The 23637-nt window shown below is 42.5% G+C and overlaps 1 protein-coding gene across 2 annotated transcripts in view; it reads left to right on the forward strand.

Moving 5' to 3' along the window:
• The window catches only part of ARHGEF9 (Cdc42 guanine nucleotide exchange factor 9), an 85839-nt gene that overhangs the window by 11882 nt on the left and 50320 nt on the right, over window positions 1–23637 (forward strand). For both annotated transcript variants that reach the window (XM_077826431.1, XM_077826432.1), the window contains exons 2-3: window positions 10647–10838; window positions 20596–20775. In XM_077826431.1, coding sequence (XP_077682557.1) covers window positions 10647–10838; window positions 20596–20775 — 372 coding nt within the window. The remainder of the gene's footprint in view (window positions 1–10646; window positions 10839–20595; window positions 20776–23637) is intronic.

A 23637-nucleotide genomic window follows, 5' to 3' on the forward strand; every position in this document is an offset into this window, starting at 1 on the left:
TGTGAATTTCTTGCTTTTTAAAATTTGTAAAGGACAGGGCTTCTGCAAGTTATATAATTATGCAAGTACTGATCATGACTCCGTAATAGGGGTTGCATTTTGAACTAGGCTTAACATAAGGCATACATAGCTATATTTCTCTATGTGTAGGTGGCCTTTCATTGTGAAATTTCTCTAATGTTAGATTTTATGCATCTTGAATTTTCTCTGTAGTTTTCCTTTGGATTCTTTTCGTAAATTTTTAATAGGAAGTGTTTGAAATTGGTCTGTAGCTGAAATTTACTGGGGCAACGTGTACCTTTAAAATAATGGTGTGGTGCTCATTGACTTATTACTTTAGGGCAAGTGCTTTGCTCATTGTTTTCCTAGTGGGGGGTTGTTTATGAAAGCACTCCATGCTGGTTTATTATTATAGGGTTGCTGATGAGTACCCAGGCTGCTGCTGCTATTTTTTCATAGGACAAAATAGTGCTGGGTATAGCAGTCCAGGCTGATGATCCAGGCTTATTCCTGATCCTGGTCATTGGCCCAAATTCCCTATGATGACAGAGGATGGGAGCCTGGAGAGATGACCTAAGAGCGCACTGAGTGGGAGTGATGGCAGGCAGTCCAGAAAATTGTGTCCAGATCTCCTTGTCTGAGTGAAAGGCACCCAAGCCCAGGGCCTGGTGGCTGCAGTGAACTGGGGCTAGGGAAGAATGGAAATCTCAGATGAAGCTGGAAAAAGGAGGGCACTAAAGTGTTTGCAGTTTCTTTTAAAATCCGCATTAAAAATTTCCATAGCCTTTGTAACCAAATGATTTGGGTCCAGTGCTGCTATAGCTGGAGTCAATGGGCTGTAACCCCAGGTGGTGCCGGCAGCAACAAGGGCCAGGTTCAAGATGTAGGAGTTCCTCTTAACAATACAAAATGGAACCAACTTGAGCCCACACCCACTCTCCAGCGCTGAGTCTGTTTATAGTCAAAGAAAACTTGTATTCAAAGGGAACGGGAACTCAGCATTAATTTGGGAAAACACTGCAACAGTGACGCAAAAGCATGCAAACCATAAGTAAACCCAGTGTCCTTTGGCTCAGTGTCCCATCTTGTGGTGTGCAAGTCCCTTTAACATGGCGCTCCTTGTCCCTCCGCTGCATCCCGCTCCCAGTTGGCTGTGCATGGTCAGCAAAGACCCAGAGTTCAGAGGTGCATCCATGTGGCTTCACCTCTCACCCCTGAAAGGCGCTGGGGGGGGCTTCAAGCAATGCCTCCAGTGCTGCTGCTGCGCGCAGCTGGTCACCGCCTCTGCAGCTGGCTTGCTGCTGTCTCTGCGGCCATCTCCGCCAGAGCCGCTGGACTCCGCTGCTGCTGGCCGCCGGCTGCCGCTGTTCTCTCTGCCCCCTCCGTCGCTGTTACGCTCTCGCTGCTGCGGCTTGCCGCTCCCTGTCTGCCACCTCTCTGTTGCCGCCTTCCGAGGTTCCACCACTCAGCCCAGTTCTTCGTGGCCTCACTGGGGAGTGGGGAATCTCTCTGCTAGGGGGCAGCCTCCGAGTTGTCTCACTGCAACGCGGACTCCGCACCAGGACTGAGGCTTAGCCCCGAGACCTGCCCCTCCATGATTTCAGCTCTAGTAATCACTGAACAGAAACAAGGGCTCTCAGAGTTTGAGCAGCTCCATCTTTAAGTTTAAACGCTGGAGGAGAGTGTCAAATGGTGTCTGGGACTCTTTAAACAGAGTCCACATCACCTGCTAGGAACACCTGTCCCCACCCACTTTGGTTTTTCACTGGCATTTGGCGTCCATACGCCTTGCTTAACAAGTGAGGTTCCCTTGAGGGTGAGCCCTTTAATCAGGGCATGCTAAGCACAGTTCTGCTGCCCTTTACTCATACCCACAGGATAACATTTCACGACCCCCTGCATTCAATAATAAAGTGAGTTTTAACTCAAAAGAGCTAACGTGGTTCACTTTGGCAAAGCGACTGTGTGTAACCGTCCCCAGCCCGAACGCGGCACAGCTACTTCTCAGCAGTAACCTCCAGGCAAGAAGGTACAGAAGGAAATGAGGGTTCATACAAAAGCAATTGAATTCCCAAAGCTATAGTCTACATTCAGTTTATGTATAAGCTTCTCTATGTCCCCCTTCACCATAGCACCTGAACACCTCAAAAACATTCGTAAGACACCCGCCTAGTAGGAAGGATTGTTTGACAGCTGGAGAACCAGAAGCTCAGAGAGATTGTGATTAACCCAAGGACACATAGGAAATATGTGGCAGAGCTTTGAATCCAACTCAGATCTCCCGAGTTCCAAGCCAGACCATAGAATGATCCTTTCTCTCAAAGAACGACTCTTATCAGAATTGCTAACCACTCTGTAGAGGCATCAAGGTTAGACAGCAAGGGAAGGCTGGTTTTATGCAGTGCCAAGTGAACATAGGAGTTCTGGAAAGTTTGGATCAATGCAGATAAAAACTTAAAAAGTAGAATGCTTCCCCAAAAGGTCTAAACCTTTAGGGTTAGCAAAACGAGGCTGAAGTTCTTGTGAGAAAAGACTGATAGAGTTTCCTGATACTTCTGAATTTTGGTTCCAATCAAACCTAGAACAAAACAAAACCAAACCCAGTAAAATGTTAATCGAATGTTCCCAAAGTGCAAAAATGTCCAGAGATTAAGATCAGAAACAAAAATGTTGAAATACCATGAGAGATGGCCTCTCCTTTTGAATCAGAGGCACAAAATGTAGAGTATGTGCTGTAGAGGCTATGTGCTGGTAACTGTGAGTTATGTTTGTTTTCTGTGTCTTGCACCTTTAAATGGAAGGAAATTCGTTGCCTGCTGTGTTCTTAAGCAGTTCAGGCTGGATCATACTAAAGTGAAGGACATATTCTGCTTTCTCTCGTCTGGAGACTGTACCTTCATTCTTTCTTTCTTTGTTGTTTTTCCTCAATCCAAAATAGAACTCAGCTAGACTAAAAATTACACGTTTAACCTTTTTTGTATAGGAAACCAAATAGAAAATAGCAGACAGCTGATGCAAAAACCTGTCATCACAGGGGTCCTCATATTGTGAACTCCAAGCATTCAAACACCGTGACTTAGGCCTCCAAAATCACAAGATTGACTTAAACATCATGAGAGTTTTAAAAATAATAAATGTTGGATTCCTATTTGCCTTTTGGATTCTGAGCCTTCGGGGTTCATGCTTTCACACTCTTGTCTACAAGCACAAGGACCAAAAACTTACCTCTTTTGTTTCTGAATGACAGCTGAGATTCTCACATGATGACCTGCCTCCAGGAGCTGGTACTTTAAGAAAGGTTTCAGAGTAACAGCCGTGTTAGTCTGTATTCGCAAAAAGAAAAGGAGTACTTGTGGCACCTTAGAGACTAACCAATTTATTTGAGCATGAGCTTTCGTGAGCTACAGCTCACTTCATCGGATGCATACTGTGGAAACTGCAGAAGACATTATATACACAGAGACCATGAAACAATACCTCCTCCCACCCCACTCTCCTGCTGGTAATAGCTTATCTAAAGTGATCACTCTCCAGGAAGGTGAGTTTGTGTGTGTGGTTTTTGGAGGGGGGGGGGGTGAGAAAACCTGGATTTGTGCTGGAAATGGCCCACCTTGATTATCATACACATTGTAAAGAGAGTGGTCACTTTGGATGGGCTATTACCAGCAGGAGAGTGAGTTTGTGTGTGTGGGGGGGGGGGGTGGGGGGCGGAGGGTGAGAAAACCTGGATTTGTGCTGGAAATGGCCCAACTTGATTATCATACACATTGTAAGGAGAGTGATCACTTTAGCTATTACCAGCAGGAGAGTGGGGTGGGAGGAGGTATTGTTTCATGGTCTCTGTGTATATAATGTCTTATGCAGTTTCCACGGTATGCATCCGATGAAGTGAGCTGTAGCTCACGAAAGCTCATGCTCAGATAAATTGGTTAGTCTCTAAGGTGCCACAAGTCCTCCTTTTCTTTTTACTTTAAGAAAAACATCCAATATTGCAAGACTTGCAATAGCACCATGAGATTGACAACAGTGCGGTCCCAATCTGGTATGGAGACTTTGCCAGTCTGAATTTGTTGACCTGCAAGAAGCACTTTAATGATGGGAAGAGGATAATATGAGGAGAGACTTAGAACTTTAGCTGGCATGAGCTGAGGGTTTAATATGAACATTTGCTCTGTTTGATTTTGAAGGTGTATTTGGGTTTGAATAATGATGATCCCATCACTAGGATTTCTCTCCCAACAGAGCACCAGTGCAATTCTTTGTTCTAGAATTTTAGCCCTGTTTCTATTCCAAGCATGAACCCATGGTCTTTAAAGCATACTCTCCCTCCCCCCCCGCCCCGGCCCCAGCTGCCCCCCAGGAAAATCAGTGTGATCAATGTAGCTAAAACAGCCCCCAGAGAACACTTTGAAAGCCTACCCCCACCATGTCAAGTTACTCAGAAGCAGGACACGGTGGTTTATTTTTCAGTGTAACACATTTCTCTGCTTGTGTATGTGCAACATTGCTCCCTCCAGTCTCTATAAAGAGCTCTTACACAGGGGGATGCACTGTTCACATTGCTGGAGGAATAGCCCCACTGGGAAGAACCATGCTATGCGACTGGCTATCAGTTGTCCCTGCAGACTCTGTTCAGGGGCAGTTTTCTTATCTCATTTTCAGGTGCTGGGAAGGAGGCTCTGTATAGCTGAGTTTTGCATCTTCTGCTTGAGCTCCAATCCAGTGCGTCAGGCACCCAGGCAGAGGGAACAAAGGGCGTCATCAACCCAATGTTCCAGTTCTGGCCATTTGGCAGAAATCCTGCAAAATGCCCTTGGCCAAGGAAATTTCTCTCTGCCAGGAACCCTACACAGCCTGAAAAGTGGGTGGTGCTGGGTGGGAAACAGAGCATGGCCAAGTTTACCAGGAGATGGAATGATTCAAGTCCATCTTTTCAGCAGCTTCCACTGTGGCAGAGATCTCCTATGGAAATAAAAGCTGTCCCACCCAGCAGAAAACCCAGAGGGGGCAAACAGAGCTACCGCTGCTTGCCCTGCCTCAGAGTGAATCCCCCCCTACGGTATGAGGAGGGAGCGGAGGTTAGACATAGGGGATCAGGGGTGTCTAGCCCCTCTCTACACTAGCATTTGGCTCCTTTTCGCTAATTACTGCCCAGTTATGTCTTGGACTTACACTGCTTCTTAACATGGGGCTTGCTGATGGCTTCTGCCAGGTAAATGCCACATTTGCCCTTTGCAATAATCATTGTGTTTGGCCCTGGCATTGCTGCTGCCGGACTCATTATTGTGATGGAAGGGGGCAAGGATTCTGCATCCATACTCCCCTGGTCCACCTTGTATGCACTAGAACATAAAAAACAGGAACTGACAGGCGTATTCACTGTGTTTCTTTTCTGCTCCATCACACAAGACATTACACTGACTCTTGGCTCTATTGACATGGGGACAGGGACAAAGCATTAGTAGTCAGTGTATGGTTTCCTTATATAACAAAAGAACAAAGGTGTTGTTTTGAGGGAAAGAGGGACTGCTTCTGTTTTCACTTCACTTTCTAGTCTGCCAAGATCCCCAGGTGCCTCAGACATCCTGAAGTGCAGTAATAACTACGGCATCACAAGGCAATGCTAGGGAAATCTGCAGTATTGGTAGGATGTGGTTGGTAGGATGATTAGAATAGTCAAGACACCTGGATTCTATTCCTGGATTGGCCAGGATCACTAGGCATGTGGTCTTTGCTTCGGTTTCCTCATATGTAAAGTGGTTATAATAACACTGAGCTAGATTGTGTCTTTAGGCACAGTCCTGAGCAAGAGGTGGTGTGCAGGGTGCGTCCTCTGCACCGAGGAACAGTGTCCTGACCCAGTGCTGTCAGGGACTAGGGGGGTGCATTGTAATTTACTCAATGTCTGGGTAGCCCATACAGGGGTAAAAGAGGTGTTCTTACTCCTCTGTATGTCTCTATGCAGGCAGGCACAGACAATATAACAGCCAGTCGAGCTTGCATCATCATAATAATTCCTAGCTGTTATAATACCTAGCTTTTGATCTCAAAGCACTTTACACAGGAGGTGAGTGTCATTATCCCCTTTTTACTATGGGGAAACAGAAGCACAGAGATGAAGTGACTTGCCCAAGGTCACCCATTAGGCCTTTTCCTGTGAGTCATGGTCCAGTGCCTTATCTATTAGACCATACTGCCTCTCTCATAGCGAGACAGTTAATTTTATTCATGTTTGTAAAGTGCTTTATGATTCGCGGATACAGCTCACTGTGGGCTCAATCCTGCTCTCACTGAAATCAGTGGGAGTGTTTCCATTGATTTCAGTGGGCACAGGATCAAGTTGTGTATAACTGGAAACTATTACTAGCATTTGTTAAAAAGGTGGGCCTGTCAATATTGCTTTAATATCACAATTTATGTACGTGTGTAAAAAACCCTTATAATGCACAGAATTCTTTAATTGTTTTAAAATAGTAGCTAAAACTTGGATTATGTATGTATTTATTTATTTTATTGTAAACATTCCTTTCCAGCAATCTGAAGTACCCAACATTTGTCTGTCTCTCCAGGCATTTGGGCCACTATCATCAGTTTGGTATCCTAGTGCCTAAGAATTAGAAATACAAAGTAACTTAAACCAAAAATGAAAATGACCAGTCAGTTGTCACAGCTCAGATTAAGTGGAAAAAGTAACTGTACTGCATAAATGGGGAAAAGTGAGGCTTTCTATTGCATATGTCAGTTCTCTTATCTGCCATGTGGATCTCTGTGTTGTGGTTCACTTTGCCCCAGCATGATTCTCTTGTGTTCCTGTGATCTCTTATCCCTGAGGAAGATCTCTGCTGCCTACTCTGTGGTTGAGACGTCTGGCAAGTATAGCAGGAAGGATAATTTTTCCCTTATTGTTGAGAAGAACATTTTTATTCTTTTGTGTTTACTATATCATTAGAAGTGCTCACAGAGAGGTGGGTATTCTCCAAAATCTCCAGTTTCTTGACCTTTAAAGCTCACTGTGGGAAGACAAAACACTGGAGCTGTGATAAAAGAGATGTTGCTGAGCACAATGTAATCATCAGTTAGAAAAACAGAAAAAAATCCAGAATAAAAAGGTTGTGCCATTTTTTTTCCTTTGGCAATTTAAAGGGACAGTCAATTTAAAAATCATATGTTGGAAACAAAATTCCTTATCCATAAATATTTAGCTTATTAAATCTGAAAGAATAATAAAAAAATAAATTTTATCTTCACTCTTTATGCTTTTTTTAACTTTGTGCCTTTCTCTCAGCTTGGACAATGAGTATTCATAAAGTCAGTTTCATATTTGTTTATAGGTAGATTTACTTACAGGTTCTCAGGAATGCAATTTTTTTTTGAGGCACTGGAAAGGAAAATGTGTTTATTTGAAAACAACTTTCTGTTAGAATGTTTTTATCATGAGAACGTTTCTGTTGAGTTTGGGATTTACAGAATGTTTGTACATTCACTAAATGCTGGGTATTATTTGAGTTGATAAGTAAAGTGGGACAATTTTTTTTTCTATTTCTTCTTTTGTCAAAAAATGCACTTTGGAGGGCCTTTGGTAAATAGTTTGGGTTTGGAAATTTATATATTTTTTTGAAAGAGTCAAAATGTTTCACTTTGACCATTTTAAAACATTTTATGTCACCTTTTCAAAATTTAAAATTTGGCCAATTTAAAAAGAAAAACAGAAAAAGATGAAAAACACCAGAAACAGCCAAATTTGGGGGGGAGGGAGGGAAGAAAAGTGTTTTGAGTCAATTCAAAATGTTTTGGTCGATTCTTTTAGTTCGTCAATTTGATGAAAAAATGTTTTTCAATTCAAATAGATCCAGGTTTGGTTTGGTTTATTTTATTTTATTGGTTGTCCTATTGTATGAAATATATGGACCAAAGGTGTGAACATAACCCAGTCAGTGTCCAACACTAATTAGTGTGACACAAGGTCCAGGCTTTGGTATATAGAGACCTCAGCCTGCTTAGTGCCGTGGAAAACACGCTATTAAATATCCTTTTATCCTGTTAAAGATACAGACAAGGGAAAACAGTTAAAGCATTTGAGATGTTAAAGTATTAAGTAAGGCTTTAATTTTAACAACATCCCCTGTTCCCTTTACTTGAGAGAGTTTTAGAAGGAATGAAAAACCTTGTTGGACAGTCTCTTAGATGGTATCAAAGATGGTAATAACTGGCCTATTGGGGGAAAGAGAAGAAGCTAGCTGAGATGGATTGGAGCTGTTGATTTTGCTGCTGTTGTTAAAGTCCAATCCTGTTTCATCTCAGGTGGTGTTTGGGGTCAGATGGAGTGGGTAGGTGTGCAGTGTCATCGCATTTCTCTCTCTTTAGATTGGTCTGGTTAGGACGTCCCTGAGGATTAGGGAAATGAAGGATCGGGGTCTCAGGAAATGGGAGTTAAGGGATGGCCACCATGACGGTGAACCTTGCTGTAGTAGCCTCCATCTTTCTTTCTTTTCATCTGGTTTTCTATATTCTCCCTCCAAATCTCTTTCTTTAAGGACCCACAATGGGCTGGAATAGCCCACTGCATCATTATTTTGTCCACCAATTATGCCTAATATCTAACACACCAATTTTGGTTCGTTAATTTCCGATTCCACACCTTTTGTTTTTCTTTTTCTTTTTCTTTAACCTAGCATGATTTCAACATGGTCCTTGAATTATATCAACATGGCCTTTTTTATTTGGCATAATTTAGTTTCTCTATCTGGTTCTTTTGCACCTGTTCATAACATTCATTATGGAAATCAACTTGACTTAGTTTTTATTGACATTTGTTCTACGTTATTGTAACATTTTATGAACTTTTATAGACTTTTTACAATTAATTGCACAACTAAGGTAAATTTGTAGGTCTCTAAACCAAAAAAATTCATTATTCACTCAGCTCTAGTTAATAGTGCCTTTTACGCAGTTTCTAGTTTACGGCAAATGTAACAAATGGAGGGTTTTTATTAACAACTAGATTCGTATACTTGCAAATGCTCTGAGGTTTTCCTCAGACATAAGAATTAGCTAGCAGCCAGATATACTTTTTATTTTGGGAGATCACTGCATACTATGTTGACTTGGCGATGAAAGGGAAGTTTACTGTTTTGAGAACATAGCAACCCTTATTTGTTGTTTTTTTGCAAGCAATACAACTTTAGAATGTTCACTGGCCAATCCAAACCCTTTGAGAATGTTCACCAGCCAATCCAAACTCACCCTCATTCCACAAACACTTTTCAGAAATTCTGTTCATCCCAGGAATTGGGTATGGACCATCGTGCAATTCCCACAACAGAATCTCTTGATGTTAAGGTAGGGCACTCTGGCTGAGGAAGGCTTCTTATGAGAAACATAAAGATCAGCGGAAACTGCAATTGGAATGAAAATCAGTATTCATTCAGACCTCATATACTATAATGTTTACGTAAACCTCAATGTCCCATCAAGGTTTAGACTTAATTGAAGTTCAGATACATTCCGATTTCTGAACCAGACATACTTTGCCCTTTTCAAATCAGTCTTCTGTGGTGAAAGCAAACAGCTTATTCCTCCTTCAAAAGATTTATTCCTTTCACAGCAGATCCCAAATGGTGTTATATGAGACACAGGAGATTTAATGGTATATGCCTGACACAGGTATCTGTTTAAAGTGGGTTGATTCTATGTATGGGTTTGTTTTGGTTCAATGACCTTTACAGTGTTAATTAGACCCCATCTTCTTCATTTAATTAAATTATTATTATTTTATGTTTGGGATCAAAATTGACTTGACATAAAGTTATCTATTTATTAAGGGAATTCAGCCCTGTACTGCAGCCACTTTGAGCCAGCTATGCTGGTGCAAAAAAATGGCTTCAAAGGGGCTTTAAGATCCTGCAGGGAATACCCTTGTGCAGGAGGCCTTCCTGTGAGATGCAGGGCTGGCCACAGTGACTCAAGCTGGAGCCACTGACATAGTGGATGTTCCAGAGGCAGGAGGAAGTGTGGCTGGGGAGCATTCCTAGCTATTTACCCTACAACCACATAAAGCCCATATTGGCTATGGCAAGCTCAGTGCAATGTAGGGCAGCGCTAATCCTTGCCCTAACCAGCTGAACTGTTCCCCTTCCGCTGGCAGCCTCAGGATAGGGAAGGCATATGCTGTTCCCTTCGGTCCCTATGCTGGGCTCTGCACTGGTGCAGGGATGAATTTAGATCTATCCATTGTAACTGGAACCTTTGCAGTTAATAATCAGCACCTTGAATATCATTTGCATCTGGAGTGGCATCCCATTCAGAGCATGGGGCACAGGTAGAAAATGCTCCCCTCTAGCTTTCTGTTCTCAGAAGGAGAGTAACAGCTTTCTGCACTACCTGCAGATTTAAAGTGACCTTCTAGATCAGATCCATGCAGTGTGCACTGCAAGAGTCTAGCCTAGAGGGAAGGCAGGCATGGATGACGAGGGTGCGGCCCACATCCAAGAGGACAAGCTGTGTTGAAAGCTAAAAGTTGCTACCCTATTTTTCTTCTCCAATATTCCTCTCTATAATTTCCCATTGTTACCATGCCTATTTTTATTAATTGGGCTCCTGATACTTTTACTAATAAATGTATTGCCATTCCCTCTTCTTCCTCACAGCTATGGGTGAACCAAGAAGACGGAGTAGAGGAAGGAACCAGCGAAGTTCAGAATGGCCATTTGGATCCAAGCGCCGACTGCCTCTGTCTCAGCAGAACCCTTCAGAACCGAGACCAGATGAGAGCCAATGTAATCAATGAAATCATGAGCACAGAGCGCCACTATATCAAACACCTCAAGGACATTTGTGAGGTACGTGGGGGCTGTGGGGAGTCTTCAGTTGCTAGAACAAAGAAGAATAGTGTGTGACCAGGATCCAGATATCTAGACTGTAAGCGGGTGGTGGGGAAAGAGAGAGAGAGAATCTCCAGGCTTCATCAAGAGACTTGAGTCTTGTTTTTAAGTGCAAGGAAAGGTCATTAAGGGACAGGATTGGCCAAGCCACCGTGTGAAGCATCACATCAGCCTTTAGAGCAATACGCTCCTTCCAGTCGTCAACAAAAAGAAAATGAGGGCCAGCCACACTGTTCTATTCTTTCACCCAGGTTTGGGGCCTGACCACAAAATGCTTATTCCTAACCATCACCAATGATTCAAAGACCTGGAAAAATCACGGGAAATTCCTACATTAAACGATTGTTTTAGGTTATTGTACAGTTCATTGTAGTTGTCATTTTTTATGATTGAATTTATTTTATTTGGTACCCATAAAAGAAGAGATTTTACGAACTGTGGCTGGGAACTGCCGTAGACAAGGGCTTTGAAATTCGCCCACCCTCCCACAAACATCTTTGCCAGTCTGCCACATTCCTGTGCCTTCAGCACGACCCTGCTGTTTCAGTCACGGGCTCCCCACACATTTCTGCCAATGCAACACAATCCCCGACTGCTATCCCAGTCCTAGGCTCCCCACAAAGCTCTGCCACTGCTCCCTAATCCTGACTCAAAGCCCCCACTGCTACTCCAGTGCTGCATGCTCACACCGCTCTGTATAAGCACACTCTAGGCCAGCCTCACCCTCTTGTGCCTTTTGTGAATTTACTTTCATCCTGACTTGGATCATCGCTTTCTGTTCTTGTCCTTAGCCTCTCTCCCCACTCCCACGCCAGGCGGATAGGTATCTGTACCAAGTCATCATGTGTTTGTAGTTGTGTACAAAACTAGAGTGAGGGCTCCAAAGTCTTTTCACCTGCTGACCTAAGCCTGGTTGAACCTGGCTTTCCACAATCAAAAATTCAGTCCTGCACTAATCCACTATTCCATCTAGCCTTATCTACTGGAAGGGGATGCCTCATGTCCAAATAACCAGGCTTACAATACTTAGGATGCCTGAAACCAAAGGCTGGATACTGAGAAGGTTCTGCTCCTTCTGAGGTAGATTGAGTTCCAAGCACTTTAATGTGTAGAAATCATTCAGCTGAAACCTTCAAAACCAAGATCCTGTTGCTCTCCATAGACATTAAAGATCCTGTGACAGTTTTTTTGTAAAAGTAGGTGGATTGTCACTTTCATTGATCATACCTACCTCTCCTCCCACAGCTATCCAGCTTGCAATGCAATGCCTTTCTCTCTCCAGGGATGGCTGTGTGTGTGTGTGTGATATCTATGAGTAAGGACTGAAATGTGAACAGATTTAGCTGAAAATTGAGTTCAAATTAATTAAAAATGGGACTATTAAGAAAATATTCTGACTTTTTTTCATACCCATCCTACTAACAAACGGCCAGATTTTTATCCTTCAGACATTCCGTAGAATTAAAACTCAGTGCCAGCTACCTTTGAATGTACATGTGAAGAAATTAGGGGGTGTAATTAAAGAAAGATTAGTATCAGTTGCTTTTGCCTATCTTTCCTATTATGTTCACAACTTTCCTTTATTCAAAATGGCTGCCATTTCCTCTAATTTACAATGGGATTGAAACTCCCCAAGGGGATTGGAGTGACATGTGCCCTCACTACATTTTCTCACTGTGCGAATTAAATAAATGTAGTTGTTTAATTATATTATATACAATCTAAAGGATCCCCCAGGTTGCTTGTTATCAAGGTTTGAAGCCTGGACCTTGAGATCCTCTGCTTAACCTTCATTAAGCTACAGTAACTGTTATCTTCAGTGTGGAGAACTACACACAAGTTATTAATCTCCTTCACTATATAGCACAACACCTTAATTACAGCCTCAACAACATTAGCAAATATTCAGATTGACACATGTACACAGGTTAAGTGTGCAGTGTGTCGTGTTGTAACACATGAGGTTATAATTACAATTTTGTGTTATACTGTAAGAGAGGTTAATGTGTTGTGTGTACCATGCTTCCTTATAAGTCGGAGGCAGAAGTAAGTTCCTTGTGATGAGATGGAATCTGTTATTGTCAGAAGGAACATGCTGTGGTGAACATTAGAATGTGGTTAAGAGGTTGTCCCTCGGCATTTCCTTCTATTTAGAATTTGTGTTGAGGGGGTTTAAGGGATGGAGGTTTATATATAGGGCCAGATCCTCAGGTGATGTAAATTGGTGTAGCTACATTGACTTCAGGGGAGCTCTGTTGAGGATCTAGCCCATAGTTTCTAAAGTATATTGGGATCTGTCAGAATAAATGGTACTATAGAAGTATATTGTTACCATGAACTCTATGAAAATTAGAAATCAGATTCCTACCATAACACAGCTAGAAAGGAAATGGTTTTTCTGTGCTGCAAAAGTTGTTGAGATTTCAAAAAATGTCCTTGTCCCGCAATCAGGATGAAAAAGCAAAATCTCAAAAAATTTTACAAACTGAAAATCTGGATTGTTTTTTTTAATAAAAAGTTGGAATCTAAACATTTCATCTCAGTAATTTTGAAACATTTCCTTTAGCTTTCAATCATTTTTATTTATTTTTAATTTTTACTATAATCAGCTTATATTTCAAAATGAAAAGTCATTTCAGACTGGAAAACCAGAATTTCTTATTTTGAATATGTTGAAATGAAAAGTTTTGACAACTTCAAAACCTTTTTTCAAAATGTTTTCTGGTCAAATTTGTCAGAACTGACCCTTTCCTGGGAAAAGTTTGGATTTTTAATCGGCATTTTCAGAGAAAAAAAGTTTTGGTGAAAAATTCCTGACCACCTCTACTCACTAAGCCAGATGTATCCATTTTTCTAATGTTTTCAGACAAATATTGATTGCCTTTGAGTGAAAGGAATAGCCCCTTTCTTTTTACAGCTCATTCACTCTCTCTTCACCCATCCTCCTTCTTTCAGAGCTTCATCCTCCCCTTAGTCTTAAAGACCTATAATCAAAGTCCTTTGCTTTGAATTCATGCCACTGATAGTTTAAAATTTAATAGTCCTGTGCCCAACCTCTGCAGAATCAATACTGAAAAGTCTCTAATGACTTTATCTCATTTGCGTAAACTGGTCCTGTTTCTGCTGATGAGGCAAAGCAGAAGGGAGATTTTTCATGCTTTTTCAATTGTGGAAGAATCTTGGGATTTCAATTTGGGGGCAAGTCAGTTTGATTCAATTATATTGTTCCAATGAAAGGTGTTTGACCTAAACAAGCAGCGAAGTATTGCAGCAGCTTTACTGTGTATTGTTTCTTTGCCTCCTCTGGCATTTTTCTGTTCAATAAAAGAAAATCTGAATTTACCACTTGCCAGCTATGTCACTGGGCTTTTCAGGGCCAGATTTTCAGCTGATGTATATAGGGATAGCTCCACTGACTTCAGTGGAGCTACATGGATTTACACAAGCTGAGGATCTGGCCCATTGTGTCAGGAGATGTGTATCTCCATGACTCTCGTCTTGCTGTGAATTATACCAAATAGAATTGTAGGATAAATCTTACCAGAAGGTGGAGTACCAATAAAGGGTTCAGATGCCTTTGTAAACTAGAGAAGACTGAAATGAGCATTCTCATTTCCAAATGTGATAGGTCATGCGTTGCAGGAGAGAAGCTCACCTTGCTCAAAGTAAGTGTGCAAATCAGAGCAATCGGTTTGCTCCGAGAAGGCTGGGAGACAGCTTAATCTCTCCAGGCTCTATCCAAATAAGTTGACTTGACTGCATGCTTTTGTGCTTAAGTGGAGTGTGGCTAGACTTAGAGATAGCTAGGACAGCTTGATCTCCTGTCAGTGCTGCAGGGTGAACACAGAGGTGTTATCCTATGCTGCAGAGTGAATAGTCTTCTGATAACAAGCTGATGAGAGACAGAAGTGCTGCTGACATAGGCAAACTTTACAAATCCCCCTACTCTGATTTCTAGGATGTCAGGGAAAGCATTGCATTATTCTACATTGAGTCATATGGAAGAAGGAATCTGACAGGCTAATGAAAGTCGGGACTGAGTTTAGTATAGAGTATAGCAGCATGCGTCAGGTCTCACTGCTAAGATGTAATCACATAACATCATCTAAAATCAAGGAAACATCTCAAGAAATGCAGTGGTACTAGATTGCTTCAGGTCTTGGGTGATTCAGGGCACTCGCCCTGCAGCTTCCAGTCTCAGAACACACCCAATGCCAATATGTTTTGGAGCTTCACAGGACTATTATTTATTAGATCCAAAAAAACAACATTAAAAGAACATTAAGATGGCAAAGTCCAGTGCTCAAGAGTTAGGAAATGCCAGTGTTAAAGCTGCCCATTGCCTCTTTAAACTGAGATTTTTCAAAGACTTATAACTTGGCCAAATTTGGGTGTGTTTTCAGTGGAGCAGCAAAAGGCATATCCTTGCCATAAAGGTCACCCCTTTGCTACGTTGCAAGCCTTGCTCCACAGTACAGAGGCACTAGAGCAGACTGTATGCGGAACTAGAGGAGTGGTTCTCCATGTATGTATCATTGTGTCCCACAATGTGTTATGTGGGCTGCAGGTTGAGAACTACAGTGCCCTCCCTCCACTAAAACGCCTCACAGACCCCTATGATCAGTGCCCCCGTCCCAGAGACCGCTTTACAGAGCGGGGCAGGAGCAAAGCCCAGTGCACGGGGCCAGGCAGCCGGGACCCTGAACCTCGCTCCGTGTGTGCTGGGACCGGATTTTTTTTAGCACACAGCTGGGCTGCAGCTGTGTGCTAATTGGGCTGCGGTTTGAGAACCACTGCACTAGAGCTTCGCAAAAGAACAACTGCAAGAATTTTTTAACTATGGGCAAAACAATGTATTTCCACCCTAGCCTCATTCTCAGAAATGGCCGAACCATTTTTCAGAACTTCATAAACAAATGTAGCTTAAGTTAGTCATCTTGCATAGAGAATTTCAGCCCAAACAGAGTTTGGGAAAGTAATAAGCAACAACAAAAAATAGGGTCTTATAGTGGGGAAGTGTCAGACAACCTTAACATATGCTGCACTCTAGCCCCATCTAGAATAGAAGACCTTAGATGGACAAGGCATTTTGCAGACATATAAAAAGATATAGTCCCTACCCCAAAGAGTTCACAGTCTAAAGTTTTGATCCTGAGGTGTGCGGTACACCGGCACCTCCCTTTGAGCTAAAAGGCAGAGATACAAAGAGGAGTCACACTGTGGAGAACCTTGAGCATGAACATGAGGAGTTTATACTTAATGCAGAATGACTCTGGGAAGCCAGCAAAGGCATTCAAACAGTGGAGTAACATGAACAAAGTAGTGGGCAAGGAAGGTGATTTTAGCTGTGGGATGTTGCAGGGATTGCAGATGGGAGAGTGAGAGGTAGGGAGGCCAGAGCTGAGGGTACTGAGATGGGTCCCGGCTGGGTGGTTGAAGAAGGCAGTGCCTTGGGGAAGAAACCTTAGAGCTACAGCCCTATATCAGGGCTGAAAAAAAAACTGGACTGTATACCCTGGAAGGGGGGACAGCCTGTGCGGCTCGACCGGAGGGCTGAGCTGCCAAAGACCAGCCGAGAGAACTAGCAGCCTGGGGGTGCTCGCGAGAGGCAGGTGCCACCCTGATGTAATAACAAAAAAGAAAAGCAAGTTCACACCTAACCGAGAGAAAGCCCCCCTCCCCCCTCGAAACGAAGTGTTTGCAGGCACTATCAGAGAAAAGGGGGCATGCATGAGAGGCGTGTGCTGACCTTGTTACACTTGTACATGTCATTTTGTTCTGTATTGGAGCCGGCTCACACTGTATTTTACATGTCATTTTGCTATCGTAATGCTGGTTTTCTATGCTCTCTTTTGTGGAATTTGGCTACCTCTTGCTGGGTTTGGTGTGTATTATACTGTACCCCCTTGCACTGACAGTGTACATGTCACAGGAATGACTATGCTGATGGGGGGGGGAACAGGAGTCCAGATATGCAGTTCTTATGCACTTTGTATACAGTGCTCACTACAGTCGGGTATTTGAGTAAATACTATGCAGTCATGACTGCCCAAGTTTCTTTTCACATCTCATAGCCTGAGCTTCGTTCCTGTGGTTACCATTGATGCATGTGCATACCAGAATGGCTCTCAGAAGAGCCCAATAGCTCATCAGAAGCTCTGGACCCTATGTTGGTGGCCTACAGGATGAAATATTTTGAGAACCAAGCAGTGGGGATGGTCCATGAGGGGAATGAACTGTCTCACTGCTAGGAAGAGGGGAACCCACAAGCGATCGCTTGTCTAGTATATTCTCAGTTTCATTTCCTTCTTCTGTTTTCTCTCTCCTTCTCTGTGGAAGAAAAGGAAGATGGGTCACATCCCATGCCTCTTTATATACCAACTCCAGGGGTTAGAAAACTTAGCACTTAACCTCCTGCAAATATTCTCCAACTTTGCTATTCCACAGGGACAACATCAAAAAATACTTTAAAAGGAGACAGTTTGTCAGCTATTTTTAGGTCTTCATTGAGCAAAGCGTTCTCCAACATCTGCTCATCAGTCAGCTATCCCCAGCCTGAGCAAACCTGATGGAATGAGTGGCAGAAAGGTGACATTGTTTTATGCAACAAAAGTAAATTTACTGGAAAAACTCTGCAGCCTTCTAGCTCGTGCTTGCTGTGTATTATATATAATCAGTGGTCTCTTTCAATTGGTTGCTCACGTTGGAAGCTAACCATCCAAATGTAGAAACCAAATACAAGAGAAGGCTCGGGAACTTTGTTTGAATGCTGCATTTATTTATTTATTTACATTCCCCAGGCTTTGATTGACATCTCTATGGAGATTTGCTGCTTTACTTTGAGTAGCGCGTGGCTTAGGCAAGTGGTGACATAGCACGTGGAGTGTGGAAAATATTCAAGGCAGTGGTCACAGTGAATAGCCAACTAGCAATGGCTGAAACCCATTTGCGTGATTCACCCACTGAATGGTTTTATAAAAGAGGAATAATAATCCTTTCCTACTTCACAGGTGGTTTGCAAGAATCAGTTCATATTGCAGAGTGCTTTGAGATCCTCACGTGGGAGTGAAAATATTATAGCAAAAATTACCATGATTTCTACCTGGCTTGTGTCATTTATTTGCTGTAAAGCTGCCATAGCTTAAAAATTGTTCGGCTGTGAATCAGGCTGCTCCACTTCTTCAGGTCATTTCATCCTTAGAATGAGAGGGGAAACCCAAGGAGATGAGTAATTGAGTTCCAAAGCAGGTCCCTGGAAGAGCTGAGACTCAGATTCATCAATTGTGTAATGTATTTCATGATCAAACCCTAGGCTAAGGGAGGAAGAGAGGATTGTCTCCAAAGGCAGCTATGGTCTGGTCTGATATGATGTTAGCTAAACTGGACATTTAGGAAGTTGGCCGTTAGCCAGGATGTCTCAAGTCGTATTTATAATTCCATCATCTTTTTAAAGTCGTCATTCCAGGAAACCACTTGGTGAACCTGACGTGCAGTTTATTATCCCTTTCTAATATTTATCATTGTTCAACATCAACTGTGTGTCACCAGCTAGTGGTTCATCTGCATGACTCAGTTCCCAAATTCAGCTGTTCAGCTGAACCTTCCAGCACCTTTCTTTACTTTGCGGGATGAGGAAACAAGTATAAGGTTTCAACTTACAGGGCCTCAGTTAATATTGTTGTTTAAAATTAGGAAGCCTCAAGTGAGAGTGTGGCCCCACTGTGCCCAGCAATGTCTACAATTTAAATAGACAACACAAGCAAACAGTGTGAGGGAAAACAGATGCCGAGAGGTGAAGGGATTTGCCCAAGGCCACGCAGCAGGGCAGTAGCAGAGATAGCAATAGAACCCAGGTCTCCTTCCTCCCCAGGCAGTGCCCGCTGTGCTAGATTGTGCTCCTTCAACCGGTAAAGCTTCGATCTGAATACTCAGATAAATTGGTGGACTGGGAAGAAAAAAATTATCTGCAAGTAGGAAGGCAAATAAAGGGTTGTGTGTTCTAACCCTTTCCCATACTTACCTATCTTGTCTAGGACAGGGACTGTCTATTAATCTATGTTTGTACAGTGCCTAGCACAATGGGGCCTGTTCTCAGTTGGTCTCTAGGCACTACTGTAATACAAACAACAATTAATAGTAATAATAAGAGGACGAGGGACAGGAAAAAAGGATGATCTGGTAGCTGCGGCACTAAACTGGGATTTAGGAGAACTGGGTTCAGTTTGCAGCTGTTCCACAGACTCACTTTGTGGCCTTGAGGAAGTCACTTAAACTCTCTCCACTCAGTGTCCCATCTGGGGGCAATACTTCTTCCTCTTTCTCCCATTCTTCATCTGTCTAGTTTATTTACAGTATAATTTCTCCAGGCCAGGGACTGCCTTTTACTCTGTTTGTACAATACCTAGCACAACGGGACCCCAGTCTCAGTTAGGAGTCTAGGCATTCCTAGAATACACATAATAAATAATACATTAAATAATAAAACATTATTTAATAATAAAACAATAGCCAAGAAAATGGGAGAAACGTCCCTGGCACAACCTCACTGACTTTAATGCACTAACGTAACTGAGGAGAATCTGGGAGAATAAAAAGGAGAGGGAAAGAGAAAAGAAAATGATGCTATTTTCTTCCTCCAAGATGACATTTAACTATGGCTTTTATCTTCCATCACTGCTGTTCCCTCGTTAGGCAGCCAATAAACTGAAACCACCATCAAACCTTTATTTTTTTGTTTTGTTTTAACATTCAGAGTTCCCACACACTGACATTTTCAGAACCGCAAAACCTCCTGCCTTTGTTTCTCATACACAGGCAAATAAATAATGGTGGGATAAACCACACAGCATTCCAAGTCAGGGATGTCCCATGAGATTTGTAGAGGCCTTTGGCTAGCAGTAGGTCTCAGATACCTTGTGCTCAGTGCAGTAGCAATGGGAAGGATAGTTGCATCATGTGCTCATTCACTCTCTGTTATGAGACCAAGACCATAGAATCAGACATTAATGGAATATTCTGCAGCTTGAATGGCTGCTTCCGAGTGCCGATTACTGTGGCTGTGGAGGGGAATGAGGGTGGCCAGCCTATTGAAAGACAGACCGAGGCAGCTGTCACAGTAGGATGGTGCGCCCTTGATCAAAGTGTGAGAATGTGGCACCTTTTCTGGGGACAATGGTTGCAGCAAGAACCAAAACTAATGGATTTGTTTGCATGGCGGTAATTTTTAAAGGGACAGACAGGGACAGAAATGAGTAACCAAATCCCTTTACGGTATGAAGGACCAAACGTGAGGCTTGCTTCTCTCTGCAGCATTGGTAGACCTAGGAAGGCGCCGAGCACTGGTGGCTAAGCTCCTTTCAGGAGTACTCCCTTTCCACAGAAGGTGCAGGCAGAGTGCTCAGGGAAGGCGGGGTAGATCTCTGTATTGCCCTCCCTATACCTGCTTTTGAGTGGATCAGCATGTACTCCACAGCAGCTTTTGACCAAGGCTAGCAAGCCTATCAGGATGGCAGGGCCCTGCCCATGTTCCAAAGAAGCAGCCTTGCCATAACCCCTAGGGGCCACAGAGCTTCAAGGAGCCATAGTCTGTCTTGTGCTTGGCTCTTCCATGGGTGCAGGGGACAGTAACTTTTTTTGTCCATTGCTGTTTCCAAGGCCCATCTGGCATTGTGAGTGTTTGGGTTATTTTACAAATTCCTCCTCTTTCTCCTTGCAGGGTTACTTAAAGCAGTGCCGGAAGAGGAGAGACATGTTCAGCGATGAACAGTTAAAGGTCATATTCGGCAACATCGAAGATATCTACAGGTTTCAGATGGGTTTTGTCCGGGACTTGGAGAAACAATATAACAATGAGGACCCCCACCTCAGTGAAATTGGACCTTGTTTCCTGGAACATGTAAGTTTTTGGAGGGAGTGAGAAGGCAGAAGCCATTTTACATGACTGGATCATCACTGTTCTGGATGGCAGGTTCCTCAGATTACAGATCAGAGGCTACCTTGACTATTGGTTTCTTGTTGCTAGATTTGGAAATGGGCAAACTTCACAAGTGATGCATAAGGTTATAGGACATAGGAAACACAGGAGCAACAAGAGGGATAACAGTCAGTGAATCTGCTCAACGTCTTACATGTCTCGACCCAATTGCAAGGGGTACGAGGTATGAACAGGAAGATCTGGGAGTATTAGTACTAAGTAGCTAAATTATTATTTACTAGGCATCATTGAGATGTGGATAAATCTCATGACTGGAATATTGGTATAGAGGGGATAACTTGTTCAGGAAGGACAGGCAGGGAAAAAAGGGAGGAGGCGTATATATTCTTGATGTGTAATACACTTGTTCTGAGGTCTAGAAGGAGGTGACAGGCAGACCAGTTGAAAGTCTCAGGGTGAAGATAAAAGGGGAAAAAAGCAGGGACAGCATCCTGGAAGGGGACGTAAGGAAGAAGAAGTAGATGAGCCATTTCTGAAGCAAATAACAGAAAAGCCAAACCACAAAAACTGGTAGTAATGGGGGGCTTTAACTACCCAGACATCTGTTTGAAAAGTAATATGGCAAAACACAATTTTTTCAGTAAGTTCTTGTAGTGTATTGGGGACAATTTTTTGTTTCAGAAAGTGGAAATAAGCAAAGGCACAGCCATTTCAGACTTCAGGGAGGAATTGGTAGTGAATCTGAAGGTTGAAGGAAGTTTGGGTGAGAGTGATCATGAAATGATAGATTTAATGAGTCCAAGGAAAGGAAGGAGTGAAAGCAGCAGAATAAGGAAAATGAACTTCAAAAAAGCAGATTTTAACAAACTCCTATGGGAAGAAAATCTAAGGGACAAAGGTGTTGAGGAGAAATGGCAAAAATACGGTATTAATGGCACAATAGCAAACTATCCCAATGCATAGGAAAGACAGAAAGAACTGTAAGAGGCCAATATGGCTCCATCATGAGCTCTTTAATGACCTGAAAATAAAAAAGGAATCCTTCAAAAACTGGAAACATGGGAAAATTGCTAAGGATGAATACAAAAGAATAGTACAAGTGTGTAGGATCTGTTTCTGACTGTCACATCACTTATTTCCCCATCTATAAAATGGCTACTTACCTGACAAATGTGTTGCAAAGCTTGATTAGTTAATTTTGGTAAAGTGATTTGAGATCCACAGTTCCAAACGTATTACATAACTGCAAAGTATCATCAGTATCCCTCATATCAAAATGTTATCTAATCTAAATCAACCAATAGTGTTCCACAGAAGTGAAATAGGGCTCTATAGAAATTATTTCTATAACCTATAGAATTTAATAAACAGTGAGATTTTTTCCTTTGTCTTTTAAAATCACCCTATGGTATAAGGGATAGAAACCTTTATTCAATATTACAGGATAGTTTAAAAATGTTGCAAAAAGTTTATCATCATCTATCTAATTCTAAAGGCCTTTTCCAGAAGAGGAGATTATTATTATTATTTATTTATTAATAATAATGTGGCTACCCTCCAAGATAAATTTTATGTCTGACACCTTTTAAATGATTATTTTTTTAATCAAGAGTTTTGGCAGGGACAGAAACCTTCATGCTCCAGGGCATAAGCTGACCTCTGACTAATATAGGTTAGGAAGACTCTCCCTGTGGGCATGTTATCCTGGAATGGCCTTCTGCAGGGTTTCTTGCACCCTTCTGTGAAGCCACGGGTACTGGCCACAGTTGGAAATGGACTATACATCTGATCCTGTCTGGCATTTCCTACATACCTATGTTCGTCAGGTACAGGGGAGACCAAGATTTAACTGTATGGAAGCAATTTACAAATACGTGGCTCACCATATGGAAAGTTTTTTCAAAAAATGGTTCTAAAAATAAATGTCCATCTGTTCTCAGACCTGTATTAAAGTCAAGAACCCGAGTTGTTTGATTGGTGGGTTTAAAACAAAACTCTCAACCCAAGAAACCTGGCATTTCTAATTGCATGCCAACTGAGCGGAACGGTTTGTTGCAATGTAAGCTGTCAATGGATTGATTCACAAGAAAGGAAAACACATGTTTGGAGTCTTGGCTGTAGAAACACAGCACATGTGCAAGGAATGCAACCCCATCTGACTTTATAATCCTCCTCCCCCCTTTGTGACTGTGTTTCTCTGCCGGATGGAAGGCTGCTGGCCCACCAGGCCTCATGCTGCCTAATAGTGACAGCAAGGTAGCAGATAGCTTACTCATGCTAAAACACAGTAGCTGACAATATAGCGCTGGAGGCTTTAGCCCACCCCATCTCGCCTGTTACATAAGCTGTATATTGCGGGAGCTGATAAATTGGCCAGTGTTGTAAATATGTCAAGAAAATTGCAGTTCTGCTTTTTTAGGCTTTCCTTTAGGGAGAACGAAGTGCTATATCGGAGCTTATGTAAGATCCAGGATGTGAATCCTTTTATGTGTAACATCATTACTTAGAGTTGTACCTGGGCTGAGCTACGTTTCACCTCAGCAACACTTCAGTTTCATTAGAGAATCTCATTGTAGACATTAATGAAATTTCAGTGGGACACCATTAAAACCACTCACAGCTTCTCCTAATTGCCACTGGCCTTTGCAGCCAAGAGCACCTTTCTTTTTTGATGGACAGTATTGTAATAAAAACATCCCTCTTTATATCTCTAACAGTGGTGCTGAGATACTACAGTGATGAGCATGTTAGAAATCTGCAGAGGGGCAAACAGACTGGAAAACTCATAGTATGAAGTCATGGGAGAGTTTCACTACGGGCTAT

This window comes from Eretmochelys imbricata, chromosome 9 (assembly GCF_965152235.1).
Source record: "Eretmochelys imbricata isolate rEreImb1 chromosome 9, rEreImb1.hap1, whole genome shotgun sequence".
Lineage (NCBI taxonomy): Eukaryota > Metazoa > Chordata > Testudines > Cheloniidae > Eretmochelys > Eretmochelys imbricata.